The sequence below is a fragment of the Mangifera indica genome, chromosome 10, assembly GCF_011075055.1.
Source record: "Mangifera indica cultivar Alphonso chromosome 10, CATAS_Mindica_2.1, whole genome shotgun sequence".
NCBI classification, from domain to species: domain Eukaryota; kingdom Viridiplantae; phylum Streptophyta; class Magnoliopsida; order Sapindales; family Anacardiaceae; genus Mangifera; species Mangifera indica.
Window position 1 is genome coordinate 9057684 of NC_058146.1, and position 23627 is coordinate 9081310.

General features: G+C 32.7%; 1 protein-coding gene and 1 long non-coding RNA gene across 2 annotated transcripts in view; one reads left to right on the forward strand and one right to left on the reverse strand.

The window, feature by feature from the left end:
- LOC123228256 overlaps nucleotides 1-17628 on the reverse strand; it is a 33520-nt gene extending 15892 nt beyond the window's left edge. Inside the window, exon 1 of the long non-coding RNA XR_006504654.1 lies at nucleotides 17249-17628. This is a non-coding gene — a long non-coding RNA (uncharacterized LOC123228256). The remainder of the gene's footprint in view (nucleotides 1-17248) is intronic.
- A 3760-nt stretch (nucleotides 17629-21388) lies between these two features.
- LOC123228222 (36.4 kDa proline-rich protein-like) lies at nucleotides 21389-22680 on the forward strand. The gene is made up of 2 exons (XM_044653536.1): nucleotides 21389-22532; nucleotides 22604-22680. The coding sequence occupies exon 1, from the start codon at nucleotides 21455-21457 to the stop codon at nucleotides 22430-22432; it is 978 nt and encodes a 325-aa protein (XP_044509471.1). The 5' UTR covers nucleotides 21389-21454; the 3' UTR covers nucleotides 22433-22532; nucleotides 22604-22680.
- Nucleotides 22681-23627: the final 947 nt, after the last annotated feature.

Here is a 23627-nt window from a genome sequence, read left to right on the forward strand (position 1 = left end):
GCCTTAACCTTTGACTTTTGATGGTTAGGCTTCAACCACAAGTAAATCAATTGAAGTTATCTTTCGTACCTCTTATTCAACCTATCTGAGCATATACAACAACTCTTCAAGAGCTTTCTTTTTTTTGTTTAAGTTAAAATTCATGATGAAATTAGCCCACAATTTAGGAAGTGATTTTAACACCAAGTTAATGGCAAACTCATTGTCCATGATAAAACCTAAGCTTTCCAAATGCTCGATGTAACCAATTATCTTAAGTACATAAAAGCCAAGTTGTCCTCTCTCAAAGAGTTTGCAATCAAATCACGTACTTGACACCTAATATCGTTTAGCCCTCACACGAGTGGCATATAACTCTCAAAGTGTGCAAGTATAGCTTATGCATTCATTTCCTCATGTTGTTTTTTAAACTCAAGTGATATGGAAATTAGTATGAGGTATTGAACTTCCATAGAGTTATTAACATACTTATTAAAAGTATTCTTTTGCTTTTAGGTGGCATCAGGACCAAGCTCAAAAGGCAACGACCCCTCAAGGATATACAACCTCTTCTCTTGACAAAGAATAATCTGAAGATTTATGCATTAATTATCAAATTTGCTTTTAGTGAATCTATTTATTTTTTGAAAATTGATTAATATGTCAGGTTTAACATGGTGATTATGTGATCCACAATTTATAGATAAAGAATTAGTAATTTTAATCAATTAATTCATTTTAGTTTTAAATTTTATAATTAAAATGTTTCCACTATTTTCCTTAAGCCAATAGCTTTCACTATTATACTTGACAAGTTCCAGTGAACTCCCTAGTGGACAGAGACCTCATTGCATTAATTCACCTCTTTGCTTTGATGAACAAGTTTGAATTAATTGAATAGATAAATTTCAAATTAATCACCAAAAACCCACGATCTTATGCCAGGTTTTACCCCAACAAATCATGTGACCTCAAATGTGAGTCTCAATATTAGTAAGGTGGATACTACATATCTCTTTGTATCCACAAATGCATTCCCTACTTATGCATCTAATATACTTTACCTTCTCTTTGGTGAACAAACAAAGTACATTAGTTAAGTTAGACTTATCATGATCATCACCTAATTTTCCACCTAATAGAAGTGTAACCTTTGCTTTGCTAGATAAAGTTCCAATGAACAAGGGCTTAATTATGGCGTCATGTTGGAAGATGTCAATTTAATCTTAGACTTAATATTTAAGTTAAAGATTTTATTATTTAGTCTCATCAAAATTTAAGTCATATGTTAGGTGATACTTGTAAAATAAAACCTACACATACATTTTACAATGTAAAATAAAAGCATGTTAACACATAGTCATAACTAATGTCAAATATTTTGAGCCAAAAGGGGTTTAACTAATCAACCTAGGTGAATCTTCATCTTCAAGTTTTCGCTCTCTTTCGTCTCTAGTCTTCAATTATTACATGATTTATTTTCTACTTACAAAATTCTAAGAAAATAAAAACAACCTAAGCCAAAAGAAGAATGGGGAAAACACTAGGGTGTGTAAACCATATTTTAGAGAATTACAACCCAAAGAAAAATGAAATAAAAATTAAACATCTATAAAAGTTCTTTAGCTATGTACTAGGCACCATGCATACATACATTCAGACAAATATATATCAATTAAACCTTGAAATGTTAAATTAATTTTTTGGTCCTTGAAGTTTTACAAAATTGCTATTCAACCTTCAAAGTTCAAGAAAATTTTATTTTAGTCTATATTCAACAAAATAAGACAATTGAAAATTTTAATTTTGTCGGGTATGCAAGCATGTTATCCAAAATTTAGCACGGTTGAAGTTATGGCATGGGTAGGATAGAGTAAGACCAAGGTGGTAAACACCTTACACAAAGAGGCACGATTGGAGCAAAATTGGTCTAGCCATGCATCTTATGCACACATGGCAAAATGCCATGATGAGTAACGGCTAGACCAAAATATAATCCAACCATGACACCTAATAGTATCATACACCATAAGACAGGCATGGGTAGACCAACCTTTCTTAGTCAAGCAGTACGCCACTTATGGTGCTTTAATTGGTCCACCTAGCATCTCTATGCACGGTTATGGACTATGTCGTGCATGGATGGTTTTCCACCCTAATTTTCTAGGTTTTCTAATACTAGTCACCGAGGTAAGGAAATACACATAAACTATACTCACACCAGTCGTAACCCTTAATTCATGTAGTCAATAGGATTCAAAGGTGATTTTGTGCAATTACACTAAACATATAACTTTCAACCAAAATTTAACTTACAAATTTCAACAAAACTCAAACAAAAATCAGATACCATCACTTAACAATCTAACATAGTTTATGTTGTAATGATACTCAATAAATCATGCAACAATATGATTGCAAATCATCTTTACCAATTTTAGTCTTGATTAATCCAACTACATGCAATCAACACATAAATTAATCAAAACATTTAGCAACTATATATATTTTCATGAAAATATGTTAAATAGTGACTCTGATACCATTATTGGGTTTTCAGGGCATCAGTAACTAGTAGTACAATAGAATTAAAAATTTTAACACATAGAATCCTGAAAACCCTATCTAGGATAACTATTTTAGACATATAACCATGAATATACAAAACAAACATATGACGTTTTAGTTTTATGTCTGTGTTGATAACTACTTTAAAAACTTCATATGGTTGAGAACCAATGTTATTTAACCTTTAAGAGGTAGTGTCGTCGTGTCCATATAGAGCACAAACATGTAAGAAGCAATATGGGGAGAAGGTCATTAGGGCTTCTTTGCTAGATTTTATATTCATGAAAAAAGGTAGTGAAAACAAAAACAATGGCTAGGGTAGGTTTCTCCTCGGTATGTGTTGTTTTATTTTAGTTTAATTCTAACTCAAAGTTTTTATTTATGTAAGTGTTCAAGTGCATCAAAAAGTTTATCCAAACCCAACACCATTAACATATATGCACAGTTGACATGTAAACACACCAACTGACATATTCCTCAACTTGTACAAATGGCACACAAGTGTGCCACTTATCAAGTTCAAGTCATTTACGAGTGGCACTAAAAGTGTGCCACTTAACATAAGTTTTGGCTTTGCACGATTGGAAAAAATATTGTCCAGTCATGTTAAGCTTATTTTAATTTGCATGGTCAATCGACCATTTCTCCTTCCCTAAACACTAAGATTATCATCAAATAATCTCCACCTCTAGGGTCAAATCAACCCTTATATGCATGTGGACCATAAGCTCTTTATCAAACTAATAGTGTTTGAATTCAAATTCAGTCTAAGATTGGCCTCTAGCAAAGTATCATGGCCACCCAAACAACATAGTGTTGGTAAACATTTCTTAAGCTTTTCCAACATTAAAGTTATGTGTAATTTGATCCTTTCATAAATTAATATCTCTCGAAGCGAAGACATAGAAAAGTGTTTGTCTTAGTAGTTCCTTAGTATAAACTGATACACATCAATGACTAAATGGATTAGGTTACAGCCTTATCCTATTGTGGCTATAGATTCAAGTTGTTATGAATGTCATTCAGTATTCTCATGTGAGATATCTTTTCTTGTACTTAGGAGTGATGAATCCTTTATCAACCAACCATAACCTTCATATATCTCATGATATGGTCGATTACTACCCTTATAGTTTTCCCTATTACGATAGTTTATTAGATAACATCAAACCATATCGATCCTACAGTCTAGTAAACTCAAGTTGAAGGGTCACATACAGTCGTGGTGTTTATAGGATTTATTCCATAAATACTGGAGTAACCATCCATTTGGATATCCTCTGGTTAGGTCAGTCTAATAAACAAGTCTACAATTTACACCATATGTTGCACTAAGCTTTGACACGTGAGAACTGTCACTAGTTTTGATAAGGTCGTTCAATACTATGATAATCTCATTATCGTTACATGTGCCTTTGTTCATTATAATGTTAGGATTATGGAAGTTTCTAGAATGGCTACTGAAAGTGTACATGAGGCTCCTACAATCAATCATCCAAACCTCTTGTCACAGTTCTACTATTCTAAGAGTATGTTATCCATACAATCATATAAATAGATAACATATGAATTGAATAACAATAAATCTTTTATTAATTATTAATATAAAATTACATTTACAAATGTCAAATTTGATTAACTCTAAAACACCTACCCTAACACGAATTATGTTAGACTGGTGTCAAACCATACTTGAGATCAAACTGACCAGATTAGAGGATATCTAAATGGATGGTTGTTATAGTATCTATGGAATAAATCCTCTTAACATCATGGGTGCATTTGATCCTTTAACTTGAGGTCATTAGATTATCTTATGTAAAGATCGATATAGTGTTATCTAATGTGCTACCATAATAGGGGTAACTATAAAAATAGTAATCAATTGATATAGTAAAGACTATGGTTGATTGATAATGGAATTGTCACTCTCAAGCACAGGAAAAGATATCTCACATAAAAATATTGAATGATATCTATGACAATTTGAATCTATGGCCACAGTAGGATAAGGTCATAGCCTAATCCGTGTTAATGATTTATGTGCATTAGTTTATACCGAGGAACTATTAAGGTAGACACTTTTCTATATCCCAGCCTCGAGAGATATTGATTGATAAAAGGATTGAATTACATGTAACGTGATGTTATAAAAGCTTAAGAGATGTGTATTGACATTCTATCGTCTAAATGGTCATAATGTTTTGCTAGAGATCAATCTTAGTCTAAGTCTAAATTCGATATGAATTTAGACATTACTGGTTCAAATGAGAGCTGATAAGTCGTACACATATAAAGGCTCAATTTGAACCTAGAGGTAAGAATTATTTTATGGTAATTTTGGTGTTTAATGTAAAAGAGAATTAGTTGACCAAGTCAAACTTGGTATACATAATGTCAGCTGGCACCATGCAAATTAAAAGAAGCTTGGCACGATTAGACAATATTTTGTCCATCCGTGCAAAGCCAAAGCTTATGCCAAGTGGCATACTTTTGGTGCCACTTGTACATGACTTGAACTTGATAGGTATGGTACAAGTTGAGGAATAAGTTTACTAGCATGTTTACATGCCATCCTTGCATGTGTGTGTTGAAGGTGTTGGGTATAGATAAAATCCTTATTATGCTCAGACACTTGCACATATAAAAGCATGAGTTAGAATTAAACTAAAATAACACAACACATACTGAAGAGAAACCTTAGCCACTTGTTTTTGTTTTCTCTCCCTTTTCTCATGAGCATAAAATCCAACAAAGAAGCCTAACAGCCTTTTCCTTGGATTGCTTCTTACGTGTTCATGCTCTGCTTAGATACTAAGGAGCCGCATCTCAAAGGTTGGATAATGTTTGTTTTTACTCTATGTGAAGTCGTAAAGGAGCCATCAATGCAAGTATAAAACTAAAACACCCTATGTGTGTTTTATATATTCATGGTTATATGTCAAAAACAGGTATCCTGGTTAGGGTTTTCAAGAATCTATGGTTTTAAAATTTTTAATTCTGTTATGTTACCAGTTTTTGACACTCTAAAAAACCAACACCAACATCAGGTGCTGCTCATGCACGGTCATACACACAAGCATTCCTAGCGTGTTTCTTTGTCGAGTTACTGTGAAACAGTATCAAGATAAGGTAAGTTGGCATGCAAACCATACTCATGCTAGTAGTGACCTTTAAAACATACAATAACATGCATTGAAGGCAGTTTCATGCAATAACGTGAAACCCATTTAACCTTTAACCAAAATTCTTATAACCTACATATTAAATTCAAGAATACCTAGCAAAATTGAGAGATAAAAACTAAATATAATTAACCCAATTTATGTTTCAGTGCATCAATTACAAAATTGCTTCAACAATTTTATAGTAGCTATTTACAAATTATAGATATTCAATATCAATAATTTTTATGTAATTGAATAAATTCACAAGTGCAATTTTTTGTGAATTGATCCCTCAAAGGTGGCTTTAATACAACTATAGGGATTTTGCGATCTTCTGTAATGGAATAACAAATTAAAAATTTTAATTTAACAAACAATTCCTAAACCCCTCTTTTGGATTATCTTTATGGTACGATTAATTTACAAACATACAAAAATATACATATGGTGTTTAATTGATACATCTATGTTAAACGACTCTTTTATCTTTCTTCAATATTGAGAGGTTGCGAAGCCAAACTTTTCGAACCAAATGTAGGTCTGCTCTTTGGTATCCACACAAAGAAGAAACTATGAAGGCTTAATGTACTTATGGCTTACTAAAACCAAATGACAACTTTAGGTGAGAAAAGAGGAAAGTATCTCTTTGTTATAGTTGAGGTTGAATGTACTATACAACGTGTTTTTTTTTTTAAAGACACACATATACATATATCACATGTCTGTCACCTGAGACTTAAATATACCCTAAGCGTTTAACCCATACATACCTGATACAAATGAATACATCAGATAGACATAACTTGCATGGGAAGATTCCCACCTGACTTTTATGTATACAACTTATGAAAGTTGTATTCTTGCTTAACATGATAAATATGTATATCTCTTCATTTATATCCCATTGTCTCTTCAACATTTTTGACATTCAACCCAAATCTAGAAGATTACAATCCTATTGAAAATAAGATAAAATCCTATTGTAATCCTAATTTTGTAACACCCTTATTCAACTACATATCTCTACCTGGAATATATACCTGAAATGATGTGTTACTTTTATCTTTTACAAATAATTACAACAAATAATAAAAGCATGCATGGTTCCTATCATAAAATCTACAATCCCAAAGGTGTAATGGTTATTTAATAAATCAAGATCGATAAGTTAAATCGTCAAACAAACATGCATAACAAGATCCTAATACATATGAAAATCCAATCACAAATAATGACAAAAATGATGAATAATGTGCAACATATAAAATAATAAAATGTCGTTGTTTATATAGTTAGACACCCCTATAATGGTTTTCATTATCAGTTGCCTTTATTAGGGCCTTTCTTCCTATTTTCCATCATAATTCTCCCCTTCAAGGGTACAATAGTTATTTTAATATTCAAATATAAAATTCTCATCTTTCAAAGCCTTAAAGTCAATTTTCTCCAAAATTACACAAGGGTGTATCTCTTACACACGAGTGTTCACTCTCTTCACATATGCCAATGCACATGTCACACAGAAGGAGAATTTTTCCTAATTCCATATGGTTATGTGTCACATGACACATAGGCATGTGTCACAAAATTTCCAGAATTTCGTCTTGAGTTCTTTAACATTTCCAGCCAACAATTCACAATTATCTAAGGCTAAAGCCATCATAAACTTGGTTTTGAATACCTCTACAATAATAAGACGATTCAAAATTAATTATTTACATCCAATATTTAAGATTCAAGCAAGGTTTCTGTGTCTACCACATAACAATACCCAATCATGTTATGCCTCAATCAACTTAATCTTAAATCATTCTATAATCATATAATTATCAACCCAATTGACTCTAATATCACAACACTTTTAAGCTGTTACACTTATTGATCAAATAACATTTAGCAAAGCATTATCAAAAATATAACTTACATAACCATGAATGCAAAATAATACTTATTAATCAAATAACATTTAACAAAACATTTTGAAATCCCTGTGAAACTACTGTTTATTCAAAAATTCAAATGCGCTGACTATGTACAGGTGTGTATTGTTCATACACAATCGTGCATGTCTTTCAAACTTAGCCAAATTATGCAGATTGCTTAGGAAAAGACTATTTTGCCCTTTGCCACATCACACATAGGCATGTGGCAACCCTACACGACCGTGAATCATAATTTCTCAATATGTTTAAGTACTTAACCATAATTAATTACACATAAGATCAAAAGACTAAAATACCCTTGGGCATACTTATAGGTGCTACAAATTTAACTTTCAAATTAGATGATATGGATTTGAGTCAATCCAACTAAATCCTATCAAATGTAGCATACGCCCTAATAACTCAGGATTATTACACTAAGGTCACAAAATATATTAAAATATATTTCGTGTAACACCTCTATCAAGATGCATACTCCTAATGGGAATATACCAAAAAATGCGTGGTTTGACATGGATCATCCAAGAAGGTTGTAAAGACCCAAACTGAAATCTACATATCTAATGCCCTAGTGAAAGCTACTATTATGCCTTGTGCACATGTCAAATAACCTATTGGGTTATCTAACTAGGGCACCCTAATCACTTGAAAAACTCTTTGATAGCAACTCATTTTCTTACCACATAAGTTGATTAGAACTATTGACTAACCATCCGAAGATGACCTCTACCTCAAGTACATATATGGTGTATCCCACTGATCACATGAAGAATATCTAAAAGCCAAATCTTTACCATGTATACTTGATTGAATTAGGCAACTATATATCTTGGCTTTGAGTGCATGATATATCTCATGGGTATCTAACCCTATTACTTCCAAAAATACAATCACTTACCCATATAACTAGTGACTATCTAGCTATGTGACGCTAGCCTTAAAGTTGTTGACTTTCTACTCATATTCAATTTGATCCAAGTTTATGTCATTATTCACATAGTCAAACACCTTTCTTGAATTTTTAATCCTCTAATAGCTCATCTTTTGTCTTGGTCTAGGGGTACACGATCATGTGCTTTTCAATCTACACTTATATGCCTTCTAACCCATATATAAGAGCGTATGTTACTCAACACATGATTGTGTATAGAATAGGTGAACATGCGAAGATGTCTTGGACACACTCTCATGCACAATGATCCACATGTGCAAGTTATATACCTTTCAATACACGTTGTCCATTTTTGAAAAACCATACATGAGTGTACGTCTCATACCATACATTGGTGCATATCTCCCTTCAGAATAAGTGCATGATTTTCAAACTTTCAAACATTTTTGGAATGACACATAGGCATGTATAAGGCATACACGACCATGTGTCACAATATGGAAATTGCACCCTAGGGTTTCTATGTTTCTCTTTGCAATTCCGGTGATACTAACACATCTATAGCACCAATTGTTGTCTTTAAGCATCTTAAACATAATATTTTCGTTATCTTTTTAACTATAAAACACATATACATAATCTCATGGAATCAAATCTAAGAACTGTGAACATTCAAGCCAAATCATCACACAATCAAGAACTAGGGATGCATATAACTCATCTTATTCACATTGAAATCCATTTTATCAAATAGATCATCATAATCATGTCTAAATTACTCTAGATCATGTATATAACAAAAAAACTTCACAAATCTCATGACCAAACAAGAGAAGTTGCTTCACTTACTTAGTTATGGTGAAAATGTTTCCCTTGCATGGCTATAGTGATTTTCAGTGATTATTAATGGCTTCATAGGTGAAGAAAATACCCCATCTTTCTTACACACTCTCTACTTTTTATGGTTATGAAAGATAATGATAGAGAGTAAGGTTATCACATTTTTATTTTATCTCTAAGAAGCAATACATGGTGTGTACAGGTTATACATGGTCGTACGTTTAATTGTATAACCAAGGTAACTTCTTATTTCACCACAATCACAATGTAATCCACTAATTTGACTTTCTACTGACCATACATGATCATGTATGCCTTCATACATAGGCATGTACCTTTGAAAATCATTAATAACCAAATTTAAAACTAGAACAAAGACTAAAATGCCCTTGGGCTTATATATAAGTGTTATAATCCTCACTTCCTAATATGAATTTCATCCTTAAATTTTACTCAAACAAATATGGGCACCTCTATTGCTTATCCTACTCAACCTCCTATATAACCTTCTTAACTCAATAATTCCTCTAAAGAACTTTTACCAGAGGAATTTACTTTCATCTAGGCTCTTTAACTTATCAATCTAATATTTGAATTGGATGCTCTTTGTAAACCAACTCATCTTCTAGCTCAACATCCCTAACACTGAGCATATGAGCAAAGTCACTAATATACTTATATAATAGCGATACATGGAACACATTATAAATACGATCCATGAGTACTAGTAGTGCAAACCAGTAGGCAACCTTACCTACACACTCCAATACCTCAAAAGGTCTAACAAATCTCAATGCTAACTTGTCTTTCTTATCGAATCTCATAACATACCTATAAAGGCTACTCTAACAAACACTTTATCACTTTCTTGGAACTCAAGATCACATCTTATTTGATCTACATAACTCTCCTGATGATCCTTGGCTTGCTTTAGCCTTTCTCTTATCATCCTCATATCCTAAATCATCTTCTAAGTCAGCTTTGGTCCAATAATTGAGCTAAGGTATTTTTTGTTCCTATCTTATCCTAATGTAATGGTGATCTACATCTCCTATTATATAAAGTCTTATAAGAAGCCATCTTGATGGTTGCCTAGTAATTATTATTATAAGCAAACTCTATCAATGGCAACACATCTATCCAACTCACTCCTCTATATAGGTAACAAACTTTTAACATGTCTTCGATTACTTGATAAACTCTTTCAGTTTGTCTATCAGTTTATGAATGATATGTTACGCTAAATACCAATCTCGTGCCTATAGATTTCTACATACTCTACCAAAATGGTAAGACAAATCTAATGTCCCAATTTGACACTATTATCTTAGGTACTCCATGAAATCTGATAATCTTATTCACATAGATCTGACCCAACTGATTTATACTCATGATGTCTCTGACTGCTATGAAATGTGTCAACTTAGCCAATCGATTAACTATAACCTATGAGGTAGTATAGCCACCTCTAACCCTCAATAATCTAAAAACGAAGTCCATCGATGTGTGTTTCAACTTCTATTTAAGAATGCTAAGGGGCTATAAAGTCTAGAAGTCCACTAATGTTCAGTTTTAACCTGCTAACACACAAGACGTTTAACCATGAAATAATGTCTTTCTCCATTCTTGGCTACCAAAACATTTTCCTCAGATCCTAATACATTTTTACACTTTCAAGGTAGGTCGTGTAAAGGGAACCATGTATCTCTGCTAGGATCTTATCTCTCAAATTCTGTTTTTGAGGAACACATATCCTCTAATGGAACCTCAAGATGTCTTTTACCATATTGAATTCGGTTTCAATATTCCCAACCATCTTCTATCTAATTTATAGAGATCCCTTCTTTAAAGCCTGAGCTAAATGAATCTCATCCAAAAGGGTTAACTGAATTTAGAGATTTACCAATTACCTATGATTACTTAAACCTACTCTCTTACCAACTTTTACTGTAATTCATGGTAAGGGTTAATTTGTGATAGGAATACTTTCCTACTCAAAGCATCTGTAATTACATTAGCTTTACCTGGGGTGGCATTTAATCTCGTAATCATGTCTTTTACCAACTTCAACCACCGTCTCTATCTTATGTTTAGTTCATTTTGAGTGAAGAAATATCTAATGTTGTTCTAATCCATGTAAATGTTACTTTTTACCCTATATAGGTGGTGTCACCATATCATAAGTGTAAACAACACAAATACCAAGTCAAGATCATAGGTGGGTTATCTGGTTTCATACTCTTTTAATTAATGGGAAGCATAAATTATCAGTTTTCCTTTCTATATCAGTACTGCTCTCAAACCCTAATGTGAGGTATTTGTGTATAAATCATAATTTTTGCCCTCATCTGCCAAGGCAAGAATAGGAGTTGAGGTCAATCTCTTTTTTAATTCTTAGAAACTCTATTCATAGGCCTCTAACTATATGAAAAAAATCTCTTTATATGTCAATTGTGTGAGGGGTCAAGCTAAATTGGTAAAACTCTCAATAAAACGTCTATAGCCAATCCCAAGAAACTTTTGACCTTGTTAGTTGTCTTAGGCCTTCACCATTTAGCACTACCTCAATTTTATTAAAGTCTACTGATATACAATCTACTAAAAGCACATGACCTAAAAATGCCACTTTATCCAACCATAACACAAATTTAGAGAACTTTGAAAACAATTGCCTCTCTCAAAGGTTATGGATCATAAATCTCAAGTACTGCTCATACTCTTCTTGAGATCTAGAGTTGACCAAGATGTTGTCAATGAATACCTCCAACAACTTATCCAGACAATCTTAAAACACCTTGTTCATGAGATCTATAAATACTATTAAGGCATTGGTAAATTCGAAGGGCATGACCACAAACGCATAATGCTCATATCTGATTCTAAAGGTAGACTTAGGTATATCTTGAACTACTACCCTAATTTAGTGATACCTTGGCGTCAAATCTATCTTAGAGATCACTAAAGCACTCTTCAGCTAGTCAAATAAATAATCAATCCTCGGGAATGGATACTTATTCTTCACTATCGCCTTATTCAACTCCATATAATCAATGCGCATGCTCATTGATTTATCTTTCTTCTTTACAAAGAGGATTGGTGTACCCCCATGGTAAATGGTTTGGTTTGATAAATCTATTATTCAATAGTTTTGTTAACTATTTCTTTAGTTTTTGTAATTCTGTTAGGGTCATTTTGTAAGGGGCTTTGAAAATTGGTGTTGTTCCTAGGGCCAACTCAATGCTAAACTCTAACTCTCTTTTTGGTGCTAACCTTTAAAGGTTGTTAGAGAATATATTAGGAAACTTTTGTACCACTGGAGTTTCTTTTATGCTCGAAACTATCTTTACTGATTCTTGAATCACGTGTATCAATACTAATCATCATGTCAAGGATTTAACCTTTTTCAAATATGAACTGCTTACCATCATCTACACTGAATATAACTTTCTTCTTATTATAGTTTATTTCGTTTCTATATCTACTCAGGAAGTCCATGTCTAGTATCACACTGAAGTCTAACATGTCTATGATTATCCGATCTATGATTATTGCATAGCCTCTTAGGAAAACTATCTGCCCTACTAATATTAACTTGTTATGAAACTGGTCCCCATCTAACATAATTATGCTAATATTAGGGATGACTGAAGCATCATAGACATAATATTTTCATAATCGTTTTAACCATAACACATATATACATAATCTCATGGCATCAAATCTAAGAACAATGAATATTCAAGCCAAAACATATGACCTTCACACAATTAAGAAACTAGACATGCATATAACTTATCCTATTCGCATATGAAATTCATTTCATCAAATAAATCGTCACAATCTTTTTTAGATCACTCTAGATCATGTGTATAACAGAAAAACTTCATAAATCTCATGATTAAACAAGAGAAGCCACTTCACTTACTTGGATTCTGGCGAAAACATTTCTTTTGCATGGCTATAGTAATTTTGATGATTGTTGATGGCTCCTTAAGCAACAAAAATACCTCATTTCTCTCACACACTTTCTACTTATTGTGACTATGAAAGATAGAGCTAGAGAGTTAAGGTTATCGCATTTTTAATTTATCTCTAAGATGTGACATACAAGTGTGTATAAGCCATATACAGTCATGCGTCTAGTTGCATAACTATAGTAACTTCTTGTTTCACCATAATTACAATCTAATCTACCAATTTAACTTTCTATTGACCATACACAGATGTGTACCTTTGAAAATCATTAATCATCGAATTTAAAATTAGGAAAAGATTGAATTGCCCTTAGGCTTACTTGTAGGTGCTACATTTTGGGTTCATAGACCTTTCCAAGTCTCTAGATTCTTTATTTAAATCTATGTTAAATCTAACTTAGAAAATCTTTATGCCTCCAAAGTTTATCAACTTCTTCTGTGTTGTGACACATAGGCTCTTTACTAAGTCGGTAGTAACTAGGTTCATGTTAAGCTCTTAACCAAGCATTCGTTCAAATATAAACTAAGATTGTCCTTTAACAAGGCATCATAGCCACCTAATTAGTAGAGATCAATATGTGACTTCTTTTAACTTGCCAGTAATCTAGTTACTCGTACAATTTGATTATTTTGTCTTACGATATCTCTTTGAAGTTGAGGTATAGATTAAGCATCTCTTTCAAGACTCCCCAAATTACATTAGATTGATTTTTGTCAATAATCAAATAGTATTGAATCGAGCATCAACTCAATCCTATTATCGCCACAAATTTAATTGTTTATTTACATCTATCAATAGACCCTAATTGAGATATTAGTACTTATGCTTGTGAGTGATGAAACTTTTATTGATCTATCTTAACTTTGTATAGATCTTGATATAGCTAATCACCACTTTTCTTATAATCCTCTAACTAGACTATATTGGGCTAATGTCAAACCATATTAATCTTTATACAAGACGGTCTATTGAACTCAAGTATATGGATCATATGTACCTCTATTCACTAAAAGAATATTTTCTATAGATGTTGGAGTAACCACCAATATGAAATCCTTTTGATAGGTTAGTTTGGTGGATACATCTATAATATGCACCCATGTGGTATACCAAGTTATTAACAAACAATTTTGACACGTAAGAACTATCATTATTTTTTGTTAAGGTTTTCAACATTATGATAACTTTATCACTATTACTTGTGGCTTTGGTCATGGAAATATTAGAGTTACAGACATTTTAAAAATAGTCACCTAATGTACACATAGGGTTCTTATAATCAAGTGTCAAGTACTGATACCTTCGTCATGGTTCAACTACTTTTAAAACAATTATCTATTTAATATAATATAAAGATAATATAAATGCCATTTTTATTAATTAAATATCAAAATTACATTAAATATTAATTGTAATGATTGGCTTTAAAGGACTATCCTAACAGGGTGGGCATTTTCCTCTATATACAGTTGTGTGCTTGACTATGTACAAACGTACCTATTCGATTGCATGTACACCCATATTTATAGATTCATGGGCATACACTTTATACTCTTCTATGTACGAGCGTCTTTTTTTCGAGTACATGATCGTGTATCAATCATTATCGTTCATTATATTATTCTTGTTTCTATGTAACCTTAAGGTTGCTATCTTAATTCTGTTTAGCCATGCACAAATGTACGGGTGTACGTGATGTTGAAATGTCATGTTTCAGCCATGGATGATCATGCATGCTCACTACACATTCATCCACTAGAAAATCAAACTTTCTGGACCTTAATGTATGGTGGTATATATAGTGGTGTACAGACGTACACCTATTCAAAAGTTAAGGATTCTATATTTATGTATAAGTGTGCCTAATCCTGGCATGGTCATTCATGATGTCTCAGGGATGAAATTCTAAGCTACTCTAACCCAACTTTACCCTTCAAAAAGACTTGGTGTGATCTCATCTTAATTTACTAAATCAAGTCTATAATTTTAGGCTACAACCACATATGCGCAAGTAATACATCAAGTACTGAAAGCACAATGCACATAATATCTAGTTTCTTGTAGCAAAAACCTAACCTATCAATTAACTAAGGGAGTTTTACATTCAAAGGTTGTGTTTTTGTATCAAGATTAAAGGTCTTCTACATCATACAACCTAATATTCATAGTATATTATAAAATCATAGATTTTGGCATGTTTTCAAGAAAACAAACACAACTATATTTCTACTCACACATTTAAAACCCATATAATCCTAAGGCCTATAACACGATACAAACAGATTAAATAGATAAAGTTCAGTCTCATAAAAAATGCTAGAATGGATCAAGGAAGAACTTTCACATATATTGGTCATTAAGAAAGAAGAGACAAATCAGAATCTTTTCTTACTTTCTCAATCACCAAAATCCTCATGCTTACAAAGAATCATTGCTTTACTAACCAGATGTCTCCCCCTTCTAAAAATTCTTTCTTTCTCTTTATGATTATCTGATGGGGTTTTTAAAAGAGAATCAATATCCTTTCAAGTCTCGAAATCATCTTCCTAAATAAGATTCATATACAATTGTGTTGTATAGTCATGCACCCTAAGGATGCACGAGTTTGCATCCACTAAGTTTGTTAATGTGGTAATCCACGTGGTTTGTCTATAAGGTGAGCAAATGTATAGGCATGCACTTTCTATGCATAGTTGAACTTCAAGTCAAAAGCACAATCAGATTCCAATTTTAACCCTGTTCAATCCAAATGCAACTTCAAGGTAAATGAAAGAACCAAAATACCCTTAGAGTGTACTAAAGGGTGTTACAAATTGACTCATGTTAGAGAATGCATGGTCTATTACACAATAGTACATGTACCAACTAGAATCAACTACAATGGATGGATTGACTATTGTGGGGTTAAGTGTGAAGGTGGTGTTGTGTATGTTAACTTGGTGTAATGTTGTAGGGTTGTTGATATTGAATGTGGTGTAGTTAAATTGGTCTATATTATTTTGTGGCTTAACATTAGGTTCGGATATGATAAAGTGTGAAGGAAGATTTACATTGTAAGAATACAATTGTGTTTGTTGTGATCTAGTGTTCTAACTAAAAAGGAACTACATACTATTAAATCTAATAGTATGAGGCTCTTGCCTATTATGATCAAGATATACAAATTTTTGAAAACTATGTCCTTGTGGACTCCCATTGTAAGAGATACCAAATTTGTGGTAGCAATGAAACGTTATATGCCCTGTTTTCCATTAACTTGACATAAAACCTTTGGTTTAGGAAAAAATTTCCCTATGCCTCATCCAATTCCATATTGATCTCTTGAAATTCCTCTAAAACCTGAGTGTCTATTCATCATAGTTTGTTGGGTATCACCAAATTCAGTTTTAACATAAACTAGGATCACCACTACCTCCTTATTATTGTACTGTCGTACTGCATTGCCTTCATTCAATTCAAACATCAATCCTGAACTATGACTTAGTCTTCGCTTATTTTTTTAGAGGAAAAATCTTATGTCTACTAGACTAACTTGTTCACCTACTAAGTTTATTTTAGACATAATATGCACAACCACAAGATTGAATTCTGGTCTTAAACCATCAATGATAAAGCTAATCAGTTCCACTTCTGTAATCATTTGGCCACTATCTATTAACACATCATAAATCTCCTTTATTCTCCTATTATACTAATTTACCCCTAAAGATTCCTTATTTAGTGTTACAATAAGTTGCATGACTAAACATGCCCTCAGATATAGATGCTAGCAGCCAAGACATTATCATTCTATCATAATTTTTGCAAACTAGACACTGTTTTCAATCATATTAGAACCATCATGACTTCTAACATATAAAAATGGAGATGGACAAGGACCTAACCTCATGAGATGATCTTCCAATTCAACAGTAGCTACTGAATGCAACGCCTGAGCTCTTTAGTAACAATAATTGTCCTTTGTCAACTTCAGATTGATTGTTTGAAGACTTCTAAGTAGAAACGAAGTTCCTAACGCTGATATAGTCACCAGACCAAGCCTATCAAATAACACCTTCTCATGTGATTTGACAAAGTTATGAGAACTTGAGAAGTTATCCATTGGACACAAGTCACGACAACTCTAATAAAATGAAAGGATGGAAAAACACTCTAGAACTCACACCACTAAACTGTTTATTTGAAGATTGAATGAAAGAAAAACCCTAGATCTAAAATTTTTGAAAGAGAGAAGAAAAAAATGAAAGATACCTTTGTATTTACTTTTAATCGACTGAATTAAAATTGTTAAAAATGAAACTGTTTTTAGATTATACAAAAACAAAGCTGATTGGTAATCCATGTGATGTTGAATCTGGACCGTCCATTGATAGACAATAAAACATACACAAAAGAAATCTCAGTCGTTGATTAAAACAACACCGTTTCAAATTTAATGATAATAGGCCTTTTTAACTTTCCGCATATCCGACGTTGTGTTACTTGGGCAGGCTTGAGCAATTCTAACACCGTTAACTTACTCTAGGTACCACCTTCATGCGACTTCATTCTCAAAACAAAAATAATGCATACTATTGTTGACCCGTTAAAACTTACTCTTTATAAATTAATGAATACTGAGCCAATTATATTCATGTAGTTTCTTTCACTATTTAAAGTTTATGGTAGCTTCATAAGGGACTTTTGTTATTTCTAAACTTTGAAGATGGTTGTTGCTTAGCTCTTAAAATAGGCACTCACGCCTAAAAAATTTAAATAATTCTGCACAGAATAATAGAAATATTTTATTTGTACTCCTATATAGATTAACCTTTTTCAACTTTTAGCTATCTTCACCGAATATGCCACTTTAACCCCATTAGCCAACTTTCTAAACTTGCTTTTCATCTCTAAAACTCCTAACCACATTAAACATACAAGGATAACGATTAATTTTATGGAGTTATAATGTTGGGGACTAAGACATTTAACTCGTGGAGAGGGAACAAGACTAAAATATGGAAGAAAAAAAAGTTAAAAGAAGATTCAAGATAAAAGGGAGATGGGGTAAAAAAGGCTAATTAAGACATTAAAAATTCTAGAATAACAATTAGGAAGTTGGATTAACTAAGATAATAGAATTATATGTAATCATTCATAACTAAGAAACATGACTCTAAATAAATTTTCTTGTTCTCTCCACACAAATTTCTACTTGAATCAAACCATCTAATCATGTTTTGCCACGCAACTAACATAGGTAGATCCAAAGATACCTAAACCCTAATAGAATGAGTCCAAAACAAATTATTACATAGTTGACATCCCTACACCATTTTTACTTTAAATTTACGATGCCATATTACACGCACACATATGTTAGTTTGTTAGGAATATACAACACAGCTCCACCACCGCAGTTCAGAGATCACATACAAAATTTCGTTCAGTTTGATTTCTTCCGTTGCAGGATTGAGTTGTCTCCATTTGTATGATATAGGGCATTTATAAATAAATTATTTTGTCAAATTCCTCTTACATTTGATCTGGAAAACAAGCCAAATCTATGTCTCCTTTCTTTTCTTTTACATCACAATAATTTCAAGCATCATTTCCTGCGATGTAATACAATTAATGTTACGTAATTCGTCATTATGTTATTAATAATTTATTTATGATTTTTTGCAGGTCTTGATGATTGTCAATTCATCTCCAACTGATTAATGGCAATCGATAGATTATTTGTATTTATTAGGATTTGGCCATGAAACCTCTTTCATTTGTTTTTATTTATTTATTTTAATATTGTGATCAATTAGAAATTTCTGTGAATGATTCGCTTGCTATAGAGATTGTCTTATACATTATGAATTTTCCCTAAAATTATATAACTAGGATGGATATATTAATATGTTATATTAGAAATTAACATTGATATGTCATTTTGCTATGAAAATCTAATTAATATATTATATTAGAAGTTAAAATAGACCAGATGCATTCATACGAAAACATGATTACAGAATTTATAATTTTTAGCTTGAGATTCAAAATATTGTTAAAAACTATCATGAAAGTTAGAATTTTTCAAAAAACTTTATACAACTAGTATCATAATTTGTTAGAACAAAAAGACTTAATTCACCCTAATTTTAGTGCAATAGTTCAAAGTCTTTGCCTTTCTAATACTATGAATACCCTTCTCAATTTGATAATGGTTAAATAAATTCAATTCTAAATATATATATTTTTTTTTATATGAGTGAATGAAGAGTGAATTATCCATTTTGTCTCTACATATAATAAACAAATATCTCTTATATAGTATTATGTCTAGATTAAATGTGACTTTTACGTAAATTTCTCAAGCACAAATTCCATGTCCTTCATCAAAGGAGGGGTCTACTGGACATAAAATGAACAAGGAGAAACAGCCAAAGTACACTCAGATTTTTCGAGATCAAAAGAAAAGTTTGACTGTCTGTATCTAGCAAAGTCAATAAAATTGTCTAAAAAATATTTTAAGTATTTTTGTCCACAGCAGAAAATTAAATTGATGGGCCCTGTCATTTGAGAGTAAAAATCCTTTATGCAAGTTGGGCAGGCAGCTGTTGGACGACATTCGCTTCTCGTGCTAAAAGATCGTGCTTTCATCTACTTGTTGTTTGTACCTTGATTTTTCCTCTTTCATTTTCAGTCAATATCACTCATGTCCCCCGTAATTAATTGCTTATTCATATATGAGTGGATTAAATTCAGCATCTTAAAGATAACAAGGCTTCTCACGTCCACTTATAAAAATCCAATATAAAAATGATAGAAATTAAATTTATATGAGGTTAATCGATTAGGAAATTACTAAGAGAAACAATCAGAGGTAGATTCTTTTTGTAGAATTTTTTTTTTTAATTTCATTATATAGCAATACACTAAAAATTAAAAATAAAATAATCATTCCTAATGTGAGATGATTGACTGAAATTTTTTCTATTGTATTTCTATCATTTTAATAAATGTTCAAATTTAAAGAAAAAAATAAAGACAATCACATTTTTTTAATTCCTAATATGGGTAATAAATATTACTTTAATTAGTTCAAGAAAATAAAATCGGCTATAAATATGACTGATAAAATTAATACCTGAACATCATAACTAGATAATAATTAATAGATATAATAAATCCTAACATTTCTTATTGTATTGTATTAGTCAAAAAAGTTGAATACCTAACTGAAAAAATAAAAAGGAGAAATAAGCGGGGTAAGATTTTTACAGCCATTTGCATATTTATAATTTTTTATTTAAAAAAAGAAAAAAATAACTGATGTAATGTATGAGAATGATTTTGTACATTAGTGATCGGCCGACACCATGGAAGACAAGATGGATGAGGATGAATGGGGTAGTCATTATCGAACAAATTAGCGTTTTGGGAAATTTGAAAATATTATTTAGGGAAGGTGCCACATGCTTGCTTTTGCAATTTGCCGCTTTCGTAGCTAATCACGGGTTCAGCAGTCACTACAGGTTAAAAAATTACTGAATCAAACTCCGTATTGTCTCTTTTTGATTTGTTTGTTTGTGAAACCCATTCGCCTACTTGCATTATATTCAACAGTGTACTAATGAATTGCCCCTAAATCTTTTAAATTATTTTTATTTGTGGCTCTCAAGTCAATGATCTCCAAATGAATCTTGACAAAGTACATTAATAATAGCAATTCTGCCAATATTTTGTGTGAAATGACTAGTTGACTGGTTGGATTTTCTGGATCCGAACAAAAAAATTTACGAACAGAATTTACAATTTTGAAAAGAATAGAATTAGGTTCTGACTCTCCTTTGCCATGAGAGTCAATGAATCCCAGGAAAATATATTAATATGTACTAATAATATCATGTAATATTTGCCTCCTAGCTAGTTCAACTTGTTTGATCATCTGGATTCCAGTAAGAAATATTTTTACAGGAATTATAAATTTGAAAAAGAATTAAAATTTTAAAGTGTTTCTGGATGATACACTCCTTATAAATAGGCCATCTCATGGTATACTTTATACGGCCATTGCATGGTGTAATGTAATCTTGCATTCTTTTAAAAGCTAAATCATGGGGAATTTAGGGTTTGGTTTTTTTCTTATTTTGTTGGTGAACTTGAACAGTTTTCTAATTTCTTTGGCTTGTCCTGAGTGCCCAAAGCCATCTCCTCCTCCTAAATGTCCTCCTCCTTCTCCACCGTTTGTTAAGCCTCCATTACATCCAAAACCACCGCACGTCAAGCCTCCCTACCACCCCAAACCACCCCATGTTAAGCCACCCTTCCACCCAAAACCACCGCACATCAAGCCTCCCTACCACCCTAAACCACCCCATGTCAAGCCCCCCTTCCGCCCCAAACCACCACCATATATTCCCAAGCCACCCGTTGTGACACCACCACCCTATGTTCCCAAACCACCTGTTGTGACACCGCCACCGTACGTCCCCAAGCCGCCTGTCGTGACACCGCCGCCTTACGTCCCCAAACCACCTGTCGTGACACCACCGCCTTACGTTCCCAAGCCGCCGGTTGTGACACCACCCCCATACGTTCCCAAGCCACCTGTTGTGACACCGCCACCGTACGTCCCCAAGCCGCCGGTTGTGACACCGCCGCCTTATGTCCCCAAACCACCCGTCGTGACACCACCGCCTTACGTTCCCAAGCCACCAGTTGTAACACCACCGCCTTACGTTCCCAAGCCACCTGTCGTGACACCACCACCCTTTGTTCCCAAGCCTCCACCAGGCGAAACCCCATGTCCGCCGCCACCTCCACCGAAGCAAGAGACTTGTCCTATTGATACTCTAAAGCTTGGCGCATGTGTGGACGTGCTAGGTGGTCTGGTGCACATTGGCATCGGCAGTAGTGCTAAGGACTCCTGCTGCCCGGTGCTGCAGGGGCTGCTGGACTTGGACGCTGCCGTGTGTCTTTGCACCACCATCAAGGCCAAACTTCTTAATATCAATATCATTTTGCCCATCGCTCTTGAAGTTCTTGTGGACTGTGGCAAGAACCCACCTTCTGGCTTTCAATGTCCTGCTTAAGAATTTATCGACGATATATATAAGCGTCATTCAAGTATTACAGATGAAGACACAGATTATTTCTTTCTGAAAGCAACTTTTCATGGAAGAGATCATCAAATAACAAGAGAGAGAGGTTGAAGAAGAGATTAATGTGTTAGTTAAGATGTGTTTTGTTTCTGATTTCGTAATTAATCTGAATGCATATCAGGAATGTTAAGTTTATTATATGCTTGCGAAATAAATAATTGTTGAATCTGATCATCCAATTAACTTGTACTTTGTCTACGAGTTCGAAGTTTTCATATCCCCCTCTCTCTCTTTCTTTTTTTTTTTTTTTTAACTTCAGATAATCAATAGTAACAAAATTTTGATAAATTTCGAGAAATACCATAAAATTTCATCCTTTAACAATAATTAATGCCGATCTATAAATCTCAAAGAGATTAGATGTGCATTTGAGACGGAAATCGATTGATTGATTATGCCCAGGAATAAAGGGGATTGATTAATCAACTTTTTACCAAAATTTTATTATATTTTATATTTTATGGGAAATTACAGTTTGTACTATATAATTCTAAATATCTACATTAGAAAATTATTTTGGAAACACTATTACCTCAACTAAAAGGTACAAGAAAAAAATTACAAGCTTTATCAATTCGATTGATACAAATCAGTATGCAAATCCAAAATAGTTTTGAGTGCAGAATAGGTAAATGGGACTAGACGTTACACAAAATTGCGACAAGCCATATATGGAAACACTTTTTTTTGTCTGTTTTTGGGTAAGTGATACATGGAAACACTATCTCATCAGACCTATAAACTTTACAGTGTTTATTCTAAGTCATGTCATTTTCTTCTGATATTCAAGGCTTCATTTGTTAGATTCCCTTGGAAAAAGAAAATTAAAAAAGAGCTTGTTCAACATATGTGATGACAGATAATGGTACTTAAGAAATTTTTCTTTGAAGTCATTAGGATCTATCTGTATAACATTCTCAATTTAAAATGACCATTATGAGTAAATTGTTTTTAATGATACATTAGAGGAAGGAAATAATTGTTCAAAGTCTCTCTGTAAGGTGATTGAGCAAACTGACTGGGCCAAAATTTAATCAACATATTATTCAAATAATAAGATAAAATTAGGGTTTTCTTGAGCTACGAGGTTTAATTAAATAACAAAATTTGTTTGAGAGTTCAGAAT

Excerpts from the sequence above, each read along its gene's own strand:
- LOC123228222 (XM_044653536.1), top strand. The coding sequence starts at position 21,455 with ATGGGGAATTTAGGGTTTGGTTTTTTTCTTATTTTGTTGGTGAACTTG.